The 18,774-nt window shown below is 42.0% G+C and overlaps 1 protein-coding gene and 1 pseudogene across 1 annotated transcript in view; one reads left to right on the forward strand and one right to left on the reverse strand.

The window, feature by feature from the left end:
- Positions 1-18,774, reverse strand: part of LOC112204994 (neuroblastoma breakpoint family member 15) — a 41,999-nt gene that overhangs the window by 12,424 nt on the left and 10,801 nt on the right. The window contains 7 exon segments of the mRNA XM_054669633.2: positions 1,155-1,360; positions 1,825-1,897; positions 2,939-3,153; positions 3,989-4,094; positions 5,877-6,033; positions 6,035-6,087; positions 16,838-16,868. Coding sequence (XP_054525608.1) covers positions 1,155-1,360; positions 1,825-1,897; positions 2,939-3,153; positions 3,989-4,094; positions 5,877-6,033; positions 6,035-6,087; positions 16,838-16,868 — 841 coding nt within the window.
- LOC737948 (profilin-1 pseudogene) lies at positions 7,254-9,045 on the forward strand (annotated as a pseudogene).

Consider the following 18,774-nt stretch of genomic DNA (forward strand, 5'->3'; position numbering starts at 1 on the left):
TTAGATGACCCTGCTTTCCAGACCCACAGGCCAAAATCTCCCTCTACGTGTAGACCATAATGCCATATTCCCTGCCTGAGTCAAAGTTAAACAAAATTTTTTCCCCAAAAAAATCTCCAAAAATTGGTCAAACAATTTTCTAAGAGTGTTGCTGCAATACAGACTTATATCACCAGGTAACATGGACATTAAATGTTTACAGGCATCTATACATGAAACATGACTGATAGATAAATTTGAACAACTCTTGCTTTAAAAAGAATCTGTGATTTGGGAGGCCAAGACAGGTGAATCATTTGAGGTCATGAGTTCAGGACTACCCTGGCCAATATGGGGAAACCCTGTCTCTACTAAAAATACAAAAATTAGCCAGATGTGATGTTGTGCACCTGTGGTCCCAGCAACTCAGGAGGCTGAGGCAGGAGAATCACTTGAATCTGGGAGGCAGAGGTTGCACCAAGCCAAGATGGTGCCACTGCACTCCAGCCTGGGTGACAGAGCAAGACTCCATCGCAAAAAAAAAAAAAAAAAAAAAAAAAAAAAAAAAAAAAAAAAAAAAAAAAAATCCACGATGCTACAAAGAAACATTGGATCAGCCATTGCATTGACAGGGTGGAGAACCAGGGTCCAGCCTTGCTTTATGGAAATATATCAGCAAAGTAAAGAAGAAAAGTTTCCGTCCTGATTTCAGGGTGACTGTGCAGCTAAGTAAGCTGACTTAAAGGAGATCCAGATGAAAGCTGAGAGCAGTGAAGCCTGGGGAACAATTATTTCCAAATACAAAGGCAAGGCTGCCAGCTTCCTTAAACAGGCATAGAAACTCCATGGACATTGTTCAGGGACAGATGACTTAATCACAGATGACAAGAGATACTGAATCGAAGCTAGGAGGCCTGACAGATACTGCCTGTGCACCTCCTGCACTCAGGTGACTATGAGATTGTCACACTTGCCTGGGGTTGAGTAACTTGATACTGGGGACTGGCAGACAAAGGCATGACATTAGCTGAGAAGGACAAAAAAACTCCCTGATATCTGTTTACAAACCCATCATAGTTTTTATTCAAATGAATTTGTGTTTATAGAGCCTGTCTTCAGAGTTTATCTTCCTCAGCCTAGAGAGAGGTATGAGACACAAGGAAAACAGAGGCTACCTGGAATAATGTGTACAGCATCCTCCCATTCAACATGAGAGGATGAGCCAATGAGAGTTGAGTCGACTTTGTCTTCCTCAAATGTGATTTTGGTTTTCCTATGTGGCTGGTTAGAGTCATAAGGGCCATGGCTATTTGAACAAGTGATGGCACATTCCTCCAGTGAGTCCTCAGGGACTTCCTTTTCTTCAGCCTTCTGCATCTCCCTGATGAGCCAGGTGGGACAGAGATGACAGAAGATTAAACACAGAGGGATTGGACCCCAGGGAGTCCTAGCTGGTTTTGACAGGAGGCATTAAGAGAGTGGTCCCAGAAAGCAAAATGGAGGTTCCCATTAAGAGGGAACATGCAATCCTGTTCTCTCTGCAACAGAGCATGGCTGCCATGGGAACCAGAGAGGAAGAGAGCAGCTGCTGTTCATTGCACTGGACAGATATGAGCTGAGGAGGATGAAGACTCAGCTATCCCTGTACGGTGCAGACATGACACTCGGCACACATAGAGAAACATGACAGCTGCCGCACCCTGTGTCTAAGCTGGGTTATATTTCACATACTGTGGCCAAGCGAATGCGGGTTTTTGGCCCATCATAGATGCCAGAGAGGGTGTGCCTCCTAGATATTCCTCATATGTTACCATCCATTAATTGTTCCTGAGTATTCAGTGTTACCTGGGGGCAGACGATTTCTGCACTTTCTCAGCCACCTCAACTTGAACATCTTCATCGTCATCGTTCTCATTTTCTGTAAATACAGAAATGTTCGTTCAGATATTTCCCACTTCACAGTCTGCAAGCACAGTCAGCCCAATGTGCAACAGAGACATGAACATCTAGGCATGGGTCACCGTTCAACTGAAAACTCTCATGTTTTATCTTTAACAGAATGCCCTGGCATGGTTTCCTGATCCATCGGGCAATGCATTTCTGATCTGGAGGGCCACCATCAAGATGTGGTCAAATATTGAAAAGACCTTTTGCTTCCCATATCACTGGAGGCTTGTGCAGCCTCTCTCTGGACGTTGGCAGCTGTCTCCCCAATCCTGCCAGATCTGATTCCCAGGCACAGGCTTGGTGTCCTGTCACAGTTGGCATTTCAAACCTCATTCTTTCTCTTAGAAGCAGACAAACTTGTCCCACAGTCCTCTATGCATCAGAAGATTTCAAGCCTCCAAGTGGCTTCTGCTGTGTTATTCAGGGACATTCTATCCATGGGGAGTGATCCAGTCTGAAGCACTTCCTACCACAAAACGCCCCCACATCAAGTGCCTTCTCCAACACCACACGGCGAGGGGCTTCATCTCATTTTGGAAAGCAGTTGTAAGTGTTCCCACATTTGAATGCTTCAGACCCTTGCAAGAGACAATTTGTCTGCCACAGAGAGAGAGAAACTCAGGAAGGACAAGTCATTCACTCTCTGACAGTTACTAAGAACATTGCCGAAAAGACAGCCTGGGAACCTTCATTCTTAGTCCAGAGCTCTTTTCACTCTAACAAGCCTGCTCCCATTGCAGCCTCCTTCCTGTCCTTTAAAACTAGATAGAGGCTGCCTCTTGCTCCAAAGACCACCTTCCATCAAGGGAGGAGGGACATTTGCAATACTGTGACCTCCAAACCCATGGGTTTCCCATCTCCGTTCTTACGCAGGAAGTCCTGGTCATGTCATGGCCACATAAGCTTAGTGGAAAAAAACACCATTGATACAACTGTCATTGTGAAAGTATGGAGGTCTGGAGCCTCTCATAAGCCTGGGGTTTTGGGTCATCAGGGCCTATGGCCACCTTACCTGGGCTGAGCTTTTGGACAAGTTGCTGTGCCAGTCTACACCCCTCAGCCAGCTGTTCTTGGAGGTCCTGCCCCTGGGACTTGTCCAGCTCATCCGGAGTGAGGAGGGCCTGGAGATGCTCATTCAATGAACGGGAGGCATCTCTCCCTTCCCGTAACTTCTCCCTTAACTGGGTCAGCTCTCGTTCCTGAGAGTGAACCAGGACTTTATATTGCCTAAGGTGAGACGGTAGAGAAAATTTAAGAGTGGAAAGGGTTGAGTGATCCGCTCAAATATTGCAACAGAGATTTCTGAGACAATGTCCTCAAGGAGACCTCTAAGCAGAAGGTCAGCACATGTTGAAAGGAATGTCTGTGGCCAAGAGAAAGAATAGAAAATGGTTTACAGGCTTCCTCTGTATCAGAGAGGGCTCTTGCAAGATCCTCGATGATGTTCCATTCATCTTTCTCTTCTGTAAACAAAAGTAGGTGTCTTCCTAATTCCACTTCAAAAAGACATCCTTTCAGTTCCTCACTCTGGCCATGGACATTTCCATGTGAAAATACACATAGTGCATCTTGCGGCCACTAGATACAAAGCCATGTACAGAAATGAGGCCAGATGCAGATGGGGCAAATTGAAAAGACGAAAGAAGAAAAGAATGACAGGGTTGAGAAGGCAACATTGATTGAGTGGAAGAATGAGAAGCCTCAGTCAGTCTGGAGGTGATTCTCACTAAGGGTAAGTGGGGTGGTGATGGCACACCATTTTGAGTATACTGAATGCTGCTGTGTGGTTCACACTCCTTTGGTGAATTTTGTGTTATGTAAATTTCACATCAACAATTACTTGTTTGAAAAAGAGAAAACAAGGCTCTGAGAAACAACTGCAACCCATACATTTTTATTATCCTTCTTCTCTGTTTGATAAATATTTGTGTGTAGCCAGTCTGCCATGGCAATTCCTGCCCTTCCCCTGGCCCAGCTTAGCTCTTACGTCTCCCCACCGAGCTGTTGTACTTCAGAGATTTACACACCTGCCCCCCTGCCTGCCCCCATGGGGTCCCCTCACCTGAGCTCCTCAGCTTGCTTGAGCTGCTCCGCAAGCTTCTCCTCCTTGAACTGTTGTCGCTCATTCCTCAGCATAGATTTTATGAGGTCTTCGCACTCTTCATATTCTGAGAAAAGACAGACAGGCCTGCCTCAGTGGAAGGCTGGACATGCTGCTGTGGTCATTGCCTACAGGGCAGGAGCCAGGTCCATCCCAAGGACAAAACTCTCCCCAGTACCAGGGTCTAGACAGGGATTTCCACATCTTTACTCTTCAGTCTCCTGACTTTCTGGCATCTGATCCTCCAAAATTTAGAGATGAAGAAAGAGAACCTCAAGGGCACATCAAGGAAGTTGACAAGATGATTCAACCACAATGAAGTGGAGTCAGAATTCACAGTCCCTGAGGTCTGACTCTGAATGCGGGGCCACTTTCCCAAGCCTTGCAGCCTCTCCTCTAAAACACTGCACTGGGGCATGAAGTAGTGATTTCTTGTACAGTCGGGAAGGCCCCTAGGACTATGGGACTGATGGTTTCCCTTTTACTGGGAATTTCAAGGACAAGTATGCGAAAGATTCTTAAAATCTTTGATTTTTAAATCATATCTTCAGTTATGATTTTAAGAATCATATCTGAAGCATAAAGAGTGACACATAACACCATAAGGCCATGAAGGAAATATGCCCAAATGCTAATAAAGTTTGTGTTAATTTAGAAACAGCAGAATGAAGAACTAATAGATAGTGTTTACTGTGTGCCAATAAATGTTCTAGGAGATTGACAAGAAATAGCTCATGTAATTCACTGCAGCAATTTACAGAGGTAGGTATTATTGTAGTACCCTCTGAACAGGTGAGGTAACTGAGGGACAGACAAGACAAGCAACTTGGATGGAGCCCAGGAGACAGGCCCACGGTCCCTGCTCTGTACACTGCACTGCTATCTCCACACATTCTCGGGTGCGATCTTTCTTCCTCTTTAGCAACAAGACTCTGTGCCCCAGGAAGCAGGACTTCACTCTCACCAAGCTACTCTCTGCTTTTTATTCTTATTTTTATTTATCATTATTATTATTATTATTATTTTAACAGTCTTGCCCTGTCGCCCAGGCTGGAGTGCAATGGCAAAATCTTGGCTCACTGCAACCTCAGCCTCCTGGGTTCAAAGGATTCTCCTGCTTCAGCCTCCTGAGCAGGGGTGATTACAGTCACCTGCCACCACGTCCATCTACTTTTTGTATTTTTAGTGGAGATGGGGTTTCTCCATGTTGCCCAGGCTGGTCTCAAACTCCTGACCTCATGATCTGCCCGCCTCAGCCTCCCAAAGTGCTGGGATTACAGGAGTGAGCCACCATGCACGGCCCCTACTCTCCGCTCTTGATGCTGTCACTTATAGACAGCACAGGTTCTATTAGGAGTAGACTCCTCTTGAAGCCCCTCAGAGCAGGTACTGGCTACTATCACCAAGTTTCCCTCAGAGTCACTAGAACAGAGCTTTGCCTGTTGGGCCTCAACAGAAACTTGAACTGAATAAAAGTTCACTAGTCTCAGACATTTAGAACAACAGACTAGATGTTATTTGTCTGCAGGATCTTATATGGTACAGAGAGGATTCTTGAAAACACGATTGAGCCTCTTGGAGAAAACAGGTCATTCTGCGCCTGTGTCAGAAATCAATAAATGGCAGTTTAACTCTAGTCCCACCCCCACCTGATTGCAAACATGGAAAGTTGCTAAATACTTTGGTACCTCTGTCTTCCAACTTCAACAAAATGTTAAAATACCCATTTCTGTTTTCCTAGAAGTACAGGAAGGATGAAATTATTTTTGATGGAGAGAGCATTTAGTGTCTCAGAGAGAAGACAGGACATCATTCATCACTTTCGTGATGGTGCGCCTATAGATCTTACCGTATTTCTTCTGTCCGTTGGCCAGGAAGCCGGCCAGTTGAGTTACAAAACATTTCTCTTGGAGGTTTCTGAACTGCTGTTTCTTCTCTGCCAGCTGGGGGCGCAATTTCTCGTTGATTTCTAGAATGTTCATCTCTGCCTTCTCGCTGGACAAAGGGGCCAGCTGATACCACCATGCTGACGTTTGTGGCAGAAGAGGTGGAGTCAGGGACTGGGGAGAAGAAACCCAAACATATGATGGGTTAAAAACTGGTGAAATCAAATAGGTTTAATGAGGACTGAGGGATGTCAGTAACTGAAATTCTTAACTTACTGTTGTGAAAAATGTGATCATTCCCCACAGCACTTTAGGATCCTTCACCACATAAACAAGGTTCGAGGTGCCTGAACTCAGAGCTGAAAGCACTGCCAGTAGCTCAGACTCTGATAAGAGTCAGGTAGAATGTGGCCAGCGTGCCAGGTAACCGTCTGCAGTTGCAATAACAGAATTAGAAGGTGGGGGTGTCATGGAATCTTAGGAGCCCTGCATTCCAATTGCCCAGGCTTTGCTGAAACACAGGCACCCTAGTCTCACCTGAGGGTCACCACCAATGGGGATCATTCCTTCAGCATTCACTCTCAGTATTCGTGTACCCTTGTGACAATGCCACAGACCCGTGTCTTTCCCAATACATCTAAGCATATTCCTCACTGTTTATCTCTTGTCTGTACAACATCATCAAGGCAGAAACAGTTTCCCAACAGGTTATATTTTCTTAATGGTAGTCATGAAGTCATAAATAAAAAAATGGAGTCATTTAGTATGTTCTCGTTTTGACTTTTTTTTTTTTTTTTTTTGAGACATAGTCTCACTCTGTCGCCCAGGCTGGAGTGCAGTGACGCGATCTAGGCTCACTGCAAGCTCTGCCTCCCAGGTTCACGCTATTCTCCTGCCTCAGACTCCCAAGTAGCTGGGAATACAGGCGCCCGCCAGCACGCCCGGCTAATTTTTCTTTTCTTTCTTTTTGTATTTTTAGTAGAGACGGGGTTTCACTGTGTTAGCCAGGATGGTCTTGATCTCCTGACCTCGTGATCTGCCGCCTCAGCCTCCCAAAGTGCTGGGATTACAGGCGTGAGCCACCGCACCCGGCTGACTTCTCTTTACTCAGGTGGGTATATATGCCACTAATTTGTTTGATTGTGTTTTTCCCTTGTTTCATTTTGTTTTGGCCAAGTAATATCCTATTGATTGTATGATTATCACACAATTTGGTATCCATTTTTCTGATGGGAGACAGGTTTACTTGATAACTACTGTGCATAAGTAACTATGAATATTCTCATACAATTATTTCTGTGAAGATACATACTTATTTTCCTGGGTATCTATAGCTAGGGATGGAGTTGCTTGGTGAATGGGTAGAAAATGTTGGACAGAGTTTTGCAAAGTATTTGTATTGTTTTACATTTCTATGAAAGATGTAGGCCATTTCCAGTTGCTCTACATTCCCACACACTTAATATTTTCAGTCTTTTAAAGTATGCCAGGTGTGTAGTGATATCCTAAAATTTGGTTTTCTCATGCCTAATGTTCATTTAGATATCTTCTTATGGAAAGTATCTTCTCAAATTTTTATATTCATTGATATACTGGGCTGTTTGTCAATTTCTTTGTAATAGGAGTTCTTTATATATTTTGAATGAGTCCATTTATACATACATATTTTTTGCTGTATTATATAGCAAATAATTATTCCTGGTCTAGAGATAGCGTTTAAGTTGTTAAACAACAACATAATAAGGAGAAGCTTTTTAAAAATGAAGTGCAATTCGCTTGATTTCTTATTGTGGTGAGTGCTACAGTATCTAGTCTAAGAAATATTTTCCTGTGTCAAGTTCATGAAACTATTTCCTATTTTTCCTTTACAAGGTTTCTAATTTTAACTTTCACATCTTAAGTTAATTTCAATATATGATGGAGAGTGGTTAATATTAACTTTTTAAAACAACAAATATTATTTCACTCAAAATCGTTTTACTTAAAAGTCTTTCATTTCCCCAATGAAGGGCATTGGTGTCTTTGATTTTAAAACATTTAGAAGCGGCGGTGCGAGCATGTTCTCACTCATGGATGGGAATTGAACAATGAGAACACTTGGACACAGGGCGGGGAACATCACACACCAGGGCCTGTCATGGGGTGAGGGCTGGGGGAGGGATAGCATTAGGATATATACCTAATGTAAATGACGAGTTAATGGGTGCAGCAAACTAACATGGCACACGTGTATATATATATAATATATATACACGTGTATATATATTATATATATAATTTATATATAATATATATTAATAATATATATTATTAATATAGATGTAGGCCATTATTAATATATATACATGTGTATATATTATATATATACACGTGTGCCATGTATATATACATTGTATATATAATATATACACATATATGTATACACGTATATATATTATATATACACACATGAATATAAATATATATACATGTATATACATACGTGTATATATATAATACGTGTATATACATAATATACAATATATATAACACGTGTATATATATTATATATATATTTTTTTTCTTTTTTAAGTGGCGGAGCGAGGGCTACTGCACAGCTAGCAGAGTCGTGGCGAGGAGGACAGCACCTGCATCGAGCTCTCCACCTCCCCCACCCGCCAGCCCAGGCGGCCCCAGCAGCAGCGACCAGAGGAGCCCCTGCAGCAACCCAACGGCCAGGTGGACACCTCCATCTACAGCCTCGTGGCGGACGGGACCTGTTAGGACACGGCCATTGTGGGCAACAAGGACCCACCTTCCATCTGGGCTGCTGTCCCAGGGAAAACCTTCCTCAACATCACGCCAGCTGAGGTTGGTGTCCTGGTTGGCAAAGACTGGTCAAGCTTTGTCATGAATGGGCTGACACTGGGGGGCCAGAAATATACTGTGGTCCTGGACTCACTGCTGCAGGATGGGGAATTGACCACGGATCTTCGTATGAAGAGTATCGGTGGAGCCCCCACCTTCAACGTCATTGTCACCATGACTGCCAAGACGCTAGGCCTGCTGATGGGCAAAGAAGGTATCCATGGCAATTTCATCAACAAGTAATGTTATGAAATGGCCTCCCACCTTCAGCGTTCCCAGTACTGACCTCCTTTGTTCCTTCCACTCCACCGCTCCCCATAGCTTTGCCCGCCTTTCCTTCACATACACACACCATTTTAATTTCAGGAGTCATTACCCCACACACCTTATTGCTGCCAAAACCACATGGGCTGGAGGCCAGGGATAGATGGACAGACACCTTCCCCCACCCATACCCCTCCTGTGTGTGGCTGGAAAACTTTTTTGTTTTGATGGATTTTTTATGAATAAAAAAGATTCTACTAAAAAAAATCAATAACTGTACATATGTGGGCATATTGTTTGAATCTGTATTCTTTTACTGTGATATATTTATGAATACTTACACCATTACTACTGTTTTTAAACTACTGTAGCTTTAAAATCAGGTTTGAAATCTAGCAGAGTAAGTCCTCCAACTTATTGCTTCTTCAAGACCGACTTGCTTATTCTAGGTTCTTTGATTTTCAAATACATTTTGAAACTAGCTTTCAAATTTCTCTAAAATCTCCCACTAGAAATATTAATCAGAATTGTGTTGATGTAATATGCTAACAAAATTGAGTCTTCCAATCAATGAACATGATATATATTTATTTAGCCTTCTTTAATTTTTCTCACCAATTGCTTCTAGGGGCCTCGTACCTGCTTCATTGCATGTATTCTTAAGCATGTAATGATTCTGGCTATTAATCTCTATTATGTTTTATTGAATTTCATTTTCTAGCTGCTAATTGCTAGTATGGAGAAATTAAGATGATGAAATCAACTTTATAAAGGCATAATTTCGGTACAACAGACTACCACTTCAAAATGTGTAATTCAATGCACGTTTACAAATGGATACACTAACGGAACTACTGCCACAACCAAGATAGAGGAAATTCCCTATGCCCCAAAGTTTCTTGTACCCGTTTGCAATTCATCAGCCTTTCAACCCTCAGCCCCAAGGAGCCACTGTCACTTCAGGTCCGTTTGCATTTTTAACCATTTTCTATAAATGAAATGATGCCTGTGTTCTTTTGTGTCTGCCTTCTTTCATGCATCAATGTAATTTTAAAATCCATCTGTAATGTCTTGTAAATACTGAGTAGTATTCCTTTATGTGGCTATACCATGTATGTTTGTACTTTCACTTGTTATTGGACATTTCTATCATTCCGCGTTTGGGTTATTATGAAGAAACTATCATGAGCATCCATACGTGGCAGGCCAGGTCTCACTAACACAGGCCTCCCTAACAACTTTTTCAGTACCGACTGAGTGGTTCAATTAAATATTAAGAGGAAAAAAAAAAAAAAAGAAGCCAGTGCCCTTATACAAAGGCTGGAATGTAACAAAAGCCCACCAAGAGTTTTGCCTAGGTTTTTCCTGGGCCTTAAAGCATGACGAAATAACGAAGGCATTCTTAACAGGAGCCATTTAGTATTAAACGAGTTTTATTGGGGGTCTGAAGAAACTCCCCAGGCCTCCACACACAAGTTTACTGGAGATCTGAAGGGACTCTCCAAACCTCTGTGATTTAGCAGGAGACAAGATGAGGGCCCCCAGCACCTAGACCCATTTAGATTAAGTGAATTTAACTGAGGTTCCAGAGGAAGGTCTTCAGGACTCAGACTTAGTTATAGATTAAAAGAAGTTAATCACTTATGTATTTAGATGAATGCACACTTCCACATACACATATAGCTTAGAAGGTACATTAACTCAGGAAAACTTTCCAATTTTGAGTTGGTCTGGTGATAATTTCCAGGCCATTTCCCTGTAACCAGTTGCAGAAGTCAAAACTCTCTTCCTCCCCAGTTCATCTGTGTCTCGTTACTGAGCCACGAGAAATAGCAGCCCGCCCCTCAGGTTGGTCTGGAAACACATATACAGATCATTGTGCAGACACAGTGTGTAAATTCCTAGGAATGGAATGACTGTCCATCTGATTTGTGTTATGTTTAACCTTTAAGAAACTGTTAGATTTTCAAAGGAGCCATACCATTTTTCATTCCTACAAGTATAAGACTTCCAAGTGCTTTATATCCTCACCAACATGTGCTATTTTCAGCCTTTTTAATTTTAGCCATTCTTATGGATATGTACTGGTATCTCATTGTTGCACTGATTGATCTCCCTGATGACTAAACAGTGGAGCATCTTTTCCTATGCTAACTGACCATTCATGTATCTTCTTTTCTGAAGTATCTATTCAAGTCTTTTGAGAAATTGTTTCATTGTGCTGTTTATCTTATCAGACTGCATATATATATGTGTGTGTGTGTATATATATATATATATATTCCCTATTTGGAGATGATAATCTTCAAAACGGTGAATATATATATATATATACACACACACGTTTGTGTGTGTGTGGGTGGGTGTGTATACATATATATATGTCCTAAGAATCAATTAGACATACATGTGAGTATCTATTTCTGGATTCTCTCTTCTCTTCCACTGATATATATTCTATTTTTTTTTCAACAAAACACATAATCTTGATTTTCATAGCTGTAGAGTAATTCTGGAAATAGGTAGTGAATTCATTCACCATTATTCTTTTATAATATTGCTATTTTATTATTCTTGATCATTGACATTACCATATAAATGGTAGAATCAGCTTGTAAATTTCTATCAAAATGCCGCTTGGAATTTTTATTAGAATTGCATTGGATCTGGAGATCAATTTACGAAGAACTGACTCTTTAAACATAACAACTCTTCTGATCCATGACAAGGTTTATCTCCCCACTAATTTAGTTCTTTCATAATTTCTCAAAGCAATTTTTTGTAGTTTTTGGTGTACTGGCCTTACATAAATTTTGTTGACTTTCCTTTTTTTTTTTTTTTTTTTTTTTGAGACAGAGTCTTGCTCTGTTACCCAGGCTGGAGTGCAGTGATGTGATCTCGGCTCACTGTAACCTCTGCCTCCCAGGTTCAAGTGATCCTCCTGCCTCAGCCTCCCAAGTGGCTGGACTACAGGCACATGCCACCACGCCTAGCTAATTTTTTGTATTTTTAGTAGAGATGGGGTTTCACTGTGTTAGGCATGATGGTCTCCATCTCCTGACCTCATGATCTGCCCACCTCGGCTTCCCAAAGTGCTGAGATTACAAGTGTGAGCCATGGTGCCCAGTCTGTTGAATTTATTTATAAGCACAACATGTATTTAGATGTTACTTTAAATGAAATTGTATTCTTATTTCATTTTCCAAATGCTCATTGCTAATATACAGAAATACGAAAGACCACTTACATTGAGAGCTTACATTCTGCAACACTACCAAACTCACTGATTAGTTCTGGTAGATTTTCGTAGATTTCCAGCATTGTTAACAAACACAGTCATTATCTGTGAATAAAGACAGCTTCAATTCTTTCAATACTTTATTAATTTTTCTTACTTTATTGCATTGATTTAGAGCTCTAGTATAATGCTGAATTAAAAGAGTAACAACAGGTATTCTACTTTTTTCTCTGATTTAATAGAAAAGCATTAAATCTTATGCCATTTAATATAATGTTACCTGTGGGTTCTTCAAATCTGCCCTTAATGGGGTTGGAAGTGTTGCCTTCTGTTCTCATCATGCTGAGCATTTTCTGGGGTTTGTTTTTATAAATCATGAAAAAAGTTTTCAATTTTGCCAAATGCTTTTACTGTGTATGACAAGGTAATCATACGGTTTTTCTCTTTTGCCCTGATAATATATAAAATGATATTTTTTAAATATAAAAAAGAGGCCGGGCATGGTGGCTCACGCCTGTAATCCCAGCACTTTGGGAGGCTGAGGCGGGCAGATCACACTTGTGGCAGCATTGAAGGCTTCACTCTTCCCCAAGGGATCCAATCTCCCCTCAGTCAAGAAGCTCCAGGTATCTGAACTGGATACCAGGTCATAAATTTCCACTATGGTGACTCCAACAGGTCTCTGTCCTCAGAACTAGAGCTTTTCTAATTATTACATAAGTTGACTTCTTAGTAGATTTCCCATCCATTACATCCCAGACACCTCACAATGATTAGTAACCACCACATGTCCCTGCCTCTCAAGGAAATCCCTCCCGCCTTGTCTCTAGACAGCCAAGTCCCACGACCTGTCCTCTACTCTTCCAGAACCCTGTTGTTCTGACAGCAGGGAGGGCAAATCCATGCAGCATCTCCCGCCATGAGCTCCAGCCTGTAGAGGAGAGGCGCCACAGGACCTTTACACGCACGCCGCTGTTCCCCTCACCCATGCATTTCTTAATGCCTTGGTGAGGAGAATGCCTCTGGGTCTTCCTTGGTGGGAGCTAAAGGAACAAAGGTAAATAATGCTATGGGACCCACTGAGAATAGGGGCTGTGGAAGAGTGGCCACTGAAGTAATAGAGAGATGCAGCTATTGCCAGATACTCAGTGCCAGAGCAGGGAGGGAGAGAGAAGAAATACGGACCTCACCTTCCTCTCACTTCCAGGCTCCATCGGGTGCCCCCATTGCTAAACCTAACTAGAAGTGTGCAAACAGGGGAGCCAGGGATGCATTCTAGAAGGGACAAGCCCCAAGTGGCGTAAGACAGGATGGAAATGAGTGGAAAGTGGATCTGTGGGAAGGAGGAGGGGATGTTATGGGGAAACAAAAGGAGAATACTAGCTAATAACGCTAGGTGACACTAATATCCCCAAGTCTGTGCTCATATTCAGAAAAGAAAGCTCAGCGTAAAGCACTCAACCAGGAGTCAAGATACTGTTATTTTCAACTGTTGTTCCAACAGTTGTATTATAAAGGGCCAGTTTATTTCATGCCTTTCTAATTTGACATAAAGTGCTACATGGCATTGGGGCTGGTACAGCCTCGCTCAATTATGGGTTGAAGAGTACACAGAGACTGCCAGGCTGAGGGAAGATGCAAGAGAATAGAAGAGATGCTCACAGAGAACCACAGACCACACGGCCCCAGAGTCAGGGGCAGCATCAGCCACTGTCGGCTGCTCATTTGTCCAGACAGAGCCCACAAGCCTCAGCCATGCTTTGCTTCTGCAAGATGCTTCTTCACCTTTTCAATAAACCTGCCTGAATTAAAGCTGATGGGAGTTTATTTCTCCTTCATCATAAAAGAAATTCTTCACCACAACAATCTCCAATGAATTGTGGGCACAGAAGGCAGACCCATCCCTGCTTCTCTTCCACTATCTCCCCTGTAGGTTGAAAAGGAGGAGGTACTGAATTACCTCCAAATGTTCCTCTGGCTCTGATATTCTGTGACTCTGGTTTCTTTTTGGCTACTTTGTTTTTGGAAGCATGTATCCTAAGGCATCCAGTTGAAAAACCTTTGTCTACTGTGTCCAGACATTCCTGGTGGTATTTCAGATAAGACACTCTTGGGTTGCTGCACTCACAAGCACTGAAACAATTCTATGACCATCTGTTTCATGGCCACCTGTTTGCTCATTTTCTATGTACATAAAGGGAGGGGACAGACAGCAAATTTGCATATTATAAATTGTATCATCTTAAAAAGGAAACAAGGCAATATTTTGCAATAAAACCTTAAGATGCATTAAATTTAAGCCTAATGCAATAAAGAATGCCCATAAAATTATTATCTAAAGAATGTTTAGACAATTGTTGAACAAGAGACATCATCATTTAAAGTGATATGAAGAAAACTCAGCTAAGCATATGGGCTAGATTAGAGAGAAAAATAAAGGACCCATCTCTGCCCTGGAAAAACTACTGGTAGCATCTTTCAGAAAGCTCTCTGTGTTTGAGTACGCACCCTGATCCATAGGCTCACATTTGATCCCAACTGGCAGCTGCTTCTTGGCATTAACTTTGGATTCCCAACCAGTAAATCTTAGCAAGATCTGAGTTTCTCCAGGTACGATATTATTTTGTTTGACCATCCTTATCTTCAAGGGCTACCAAGAAGAAACAAATAATTTATTTACCTCCCCAGAGGAAAAGGTTTTACCAATGAGACACTTTCTTACCATGACCCCAGGGGCCCCATGCCCTGTTCACTTGAGTGCCCTGTATGGCCTGAGAGAAGCTCATACTGGTCACAGGATTCTTTATATGATTAAACTCCTTCCTGAATCCCAACTTCATGGTGGTGGTGATGACAGGTATCCCATGCTCATGTCCCTGAAGTCATCAGCCTGTCTCCAGTTAGAAAAAATTACATGTATATAGAGAGGCCTCTTTGGAAGTAGCAAAAGCTTTCTCACCTTCATACATTAATGGTTGGAATGTACAATAGTATAAACACTTTGGGAAAAAATGTCTGGCATATTCTTACAGAGCTAAACAACTACCTATTCTATGACTCAGTAATTCCTAAGCATTTATCCAACAGAAATTAAAACATATGTGCAGAAAATGATATATACAAGAATGTCCATAGCAGTTTTATTCATAATAGGAAAAACTGGAAACATTCAAATATCTATCAATACAAGAATGGATACATTCTTGTATTCAAATATCTATCAATATACATTCAAATAAACATTCAAATATCTATCAATACAAGAATGTGATACATTCATTCCATGGAATGGCTAAAGGAACAAACTTTTGACACACAGAACAACATGGATGAATCTCAAAAACATTTTGAGTGCAATAGGAGCCATAAGCAAAAGAGTGTGAGAAAAATGATAAATAATAATGGTTTCAAGAAATGCAGAGCAGAGAGCCCAGAGGCAAAGACCCACAGGACAGAGGGTCAGTCCCAGGCTGTGGATCCTAACTAAGAAACTCCTGCTGGATTTTGCCCAGCTCCATTTCCAAACTATTTTGGGTTAGCGACTTCTTTATCCCCTCCATGTTCCCTCATTTTGAACTAGAATCACTGTAGTTGTTATTCTATGCCTGTCCCATCATTTCACATTAGGGACAGATAAGCTGTTTGTTCAGTTTCACAGGTCGACAGAGGTAAGGGAATTATGTCAAGGATCTGCACTTAATGGACACTCTCGGAAGCCTCATTCACACCTGGTGTGGATGTTTTAGATGGGATTTTAAACTTTTGATCTGATGTGGTCTACATGACATTTTTCATGTTGAACTAATGCTTTAATGACATGAAATCTGGAAACCTCAGGGGAGAGGGTAAATGCACTTTGCAGATGGGGGAATGTGAGTATCCTACTGTGGTAGATGGAATTTCTGAAATGGTCCCCAAACATGCCACACCCTTGTCTCTAAAGCCTCTTAAGGTGATGAGACACCATTCCTGTGATTATGTTGTTATATGCCAGTTATATGACTTTAAGATGGTGAGGTTACCGCATGAACTGGATCTAATCACATCACTCCATACATGACAGAGCTTTGTGTGGCTGGTTGGAGAAGATGAAGTCAGAGAAGGTGGGAGCTTGAGAAGGACTCCATAAGTTGTTATTGGTTGAAAGATGAAACAGACAGGTAAGGAGGAAAGCACATGGCCTCTGGAGTCAGAGTAGAGTGTCTCCCCGCTGACAGCCAGCACAGAAAAAGGGCCCTCAGTCCCCCACAAACAAGAATAGGAACTCTTTCATTATCTGTAGTGAACCTGGAAAAATAGCTTGAGCTCTAGGAAAAAAACACAGCCAGCCCATTCCCGGATTTTAGTCTCACATGACTCTGATCAGAGAACCCGGCCGCTTCATTCCAGACTTCTGTGGTTTCAAACCACTGGTTTGTGGTAATGTGATAATAGGCAGCAAGAGAAAACTAGTACAGGTGCCTGTCTCTCCTCTTGAATTTCAATTTCAGATAAATGTATGCTAACCCTCTAAGAGAAAAAAATCAATCAATCGACCAATCAATGAAAGAACTACAGTAAAAATATTGCCCTCACCTTTATGTGGCTGTTCCAGAGCCCTTGCCACCTGAAGAAGACAATGAGGGGTATTTCAGGCACTTGAGGAGTGTGGCTTTACTGTTATCAATCACATTTCTGAAAGAATAAAAATGGTTCAGTGAAGGGATGGGTTGCCCCTCCACACCTGTGGGCGTTTCTCGTTAGGTGGAAGGAGAGACTTGGAAAAGAAAGAGACACAGAGACAAAGTACAGAGAAAGAAAAATGGGCCCAGGGGACCGGCGTTCAGCATACGGAGGACCCATGCCGGACCCATGCCGGCACTGGCCTCTGAGTTCCCTTAGTATTTATTGATCATTATCGGGCGTTTCCGGAGAGGGGGATGTGGCAGGACAATAGGATAATAGTGGAGAGAAGATCAGCAGGTAAACACGTGTACAAATGTCTCTGCATCATAAACAAGGTAAAGAAAAAAGTGCTGTGCTTTTGATGTGCATATATATAAACATCTCAATGCCTTAAAGAGCAGTATTGCTGCCAGCATGTCCCACCTCCAGTCCTAAGGTGGTTTTCTCCTATCTCAGTAGATGGAATATACAACTGGGCTTTACACCGAGACATTCCATTGCCCAGGGACGAGCAGGAGACAGATGCCTTCCTCTTATCTCAACTGCAAAGAGGCCTTCCTTCCTCTTTTACTAATCCTCCTCAGCACAGACCCTTTACGGGTGTTGGGCTGGGGGACAGTCAGGTCTTTCCCTTCCCATGAGGCTGTATTTCAGACTATTACATGGGGAGAAACCTTGGACAATACCTGGCTTTCCTAGGCAGAGGTCCCTGCAGTCTTCCACAGTGTAGTGTGTCTCTGGGTACTTGAGATTAGGGAGTGGTGATGACTCTTAACAAGCATGCTGCCTTCAAGCATTTGTTTAACAAAGCACACCCTGAACAGTCCTTAATCCATTTAACCATGAGTTGACACAGCCCATGTCTTAGGGAGCACAGGGTTGGGGGTAGGGTTACAGATTAACAGCGTCTCAAGGCAAAAGAATTTTTCTTAGTACAGAACAAAATGGAGTCTCTTATGTCTACTTCTTCCTACACAGACACAGTAACAATCTGATCTCTCTTTCTTTTCCCCACAGTTCAGGTCAGGCCGTGGCTCATATCTGTAATCCTAGCACTTTGAGAGGCCAAGGCAGGTGGATCACTTGAGGTCAAGAGTTAGCGACCAACCTGGCCAACATGAAGAAACCCTGTCTCTACCAAAAATATAAACATTAGCCAGGTGTGGTGGCAGGCGCCTGTAATCCCAGCTATTCAGGAGGCTGAGGCAGGAGAATCACTTGAACTCAGGAGGTGGAGGTTGCAGTGAGCTGAGATGGCGCCGTTGCATTCGAGCCCAAGGAAAAGAGAAATAACTCCATCTCCAAAAAAAAAGATAAAATAAAATAAAGACGGTTCACTACTTAACTCCAAATATTATTATGTGAAAATGTATCATCTCAATTTTAATAGCAGATTTTAAAAAATTCCTTTTCTTGTGCTCACCAGACAAGGTTTGGTAACAAATACCAGTCACCAGCACAGAAGAACCAATTCAAGGAGAGCCATAAACAGGACTACTATTATGTTCCCCCAAAAACCATCCCTAGAATGCAATCTCTTCTCTACTTGTCACAAAACAAACACAATAGTCCACTACATAAAGTCCCAAACACAGGAAAATGTAAATATAATGAAGTCTGCTTTCCAAATATTTATTCTATTCAGACCCAGTCATGGGGACCAGGGATTAGGAAATGACTACAAACAGGTTCAAGGGAATTTGGGAAGTGACAAAATATGCTGAAGTAGAACTCTGCTGATGGCTGCACAATTTGATAAATCAACTTACATCATTGAGTTGTACATTAACAATGGGGGACTTTTATAACAAGTAATTCTTTAAACAAACTTTTGGGTTTCTATTTCA

The sequence above is a fragment of the Pan troglodytes genome, chromosome 1, assembly GCF_028858775.2.
Source record: "Pan troglodytes isolate AG18354 chromosome 1, NHGRI_mPanTro3-v2.0_pri, whole genome shotgun sequence".
Taxonomy (NCBI): domain Eukaryota; kingdom Metazoa; phylum Chordata; class Mammalia; order Primates; family Hominidae; genus Pan; species Pan troglodytes.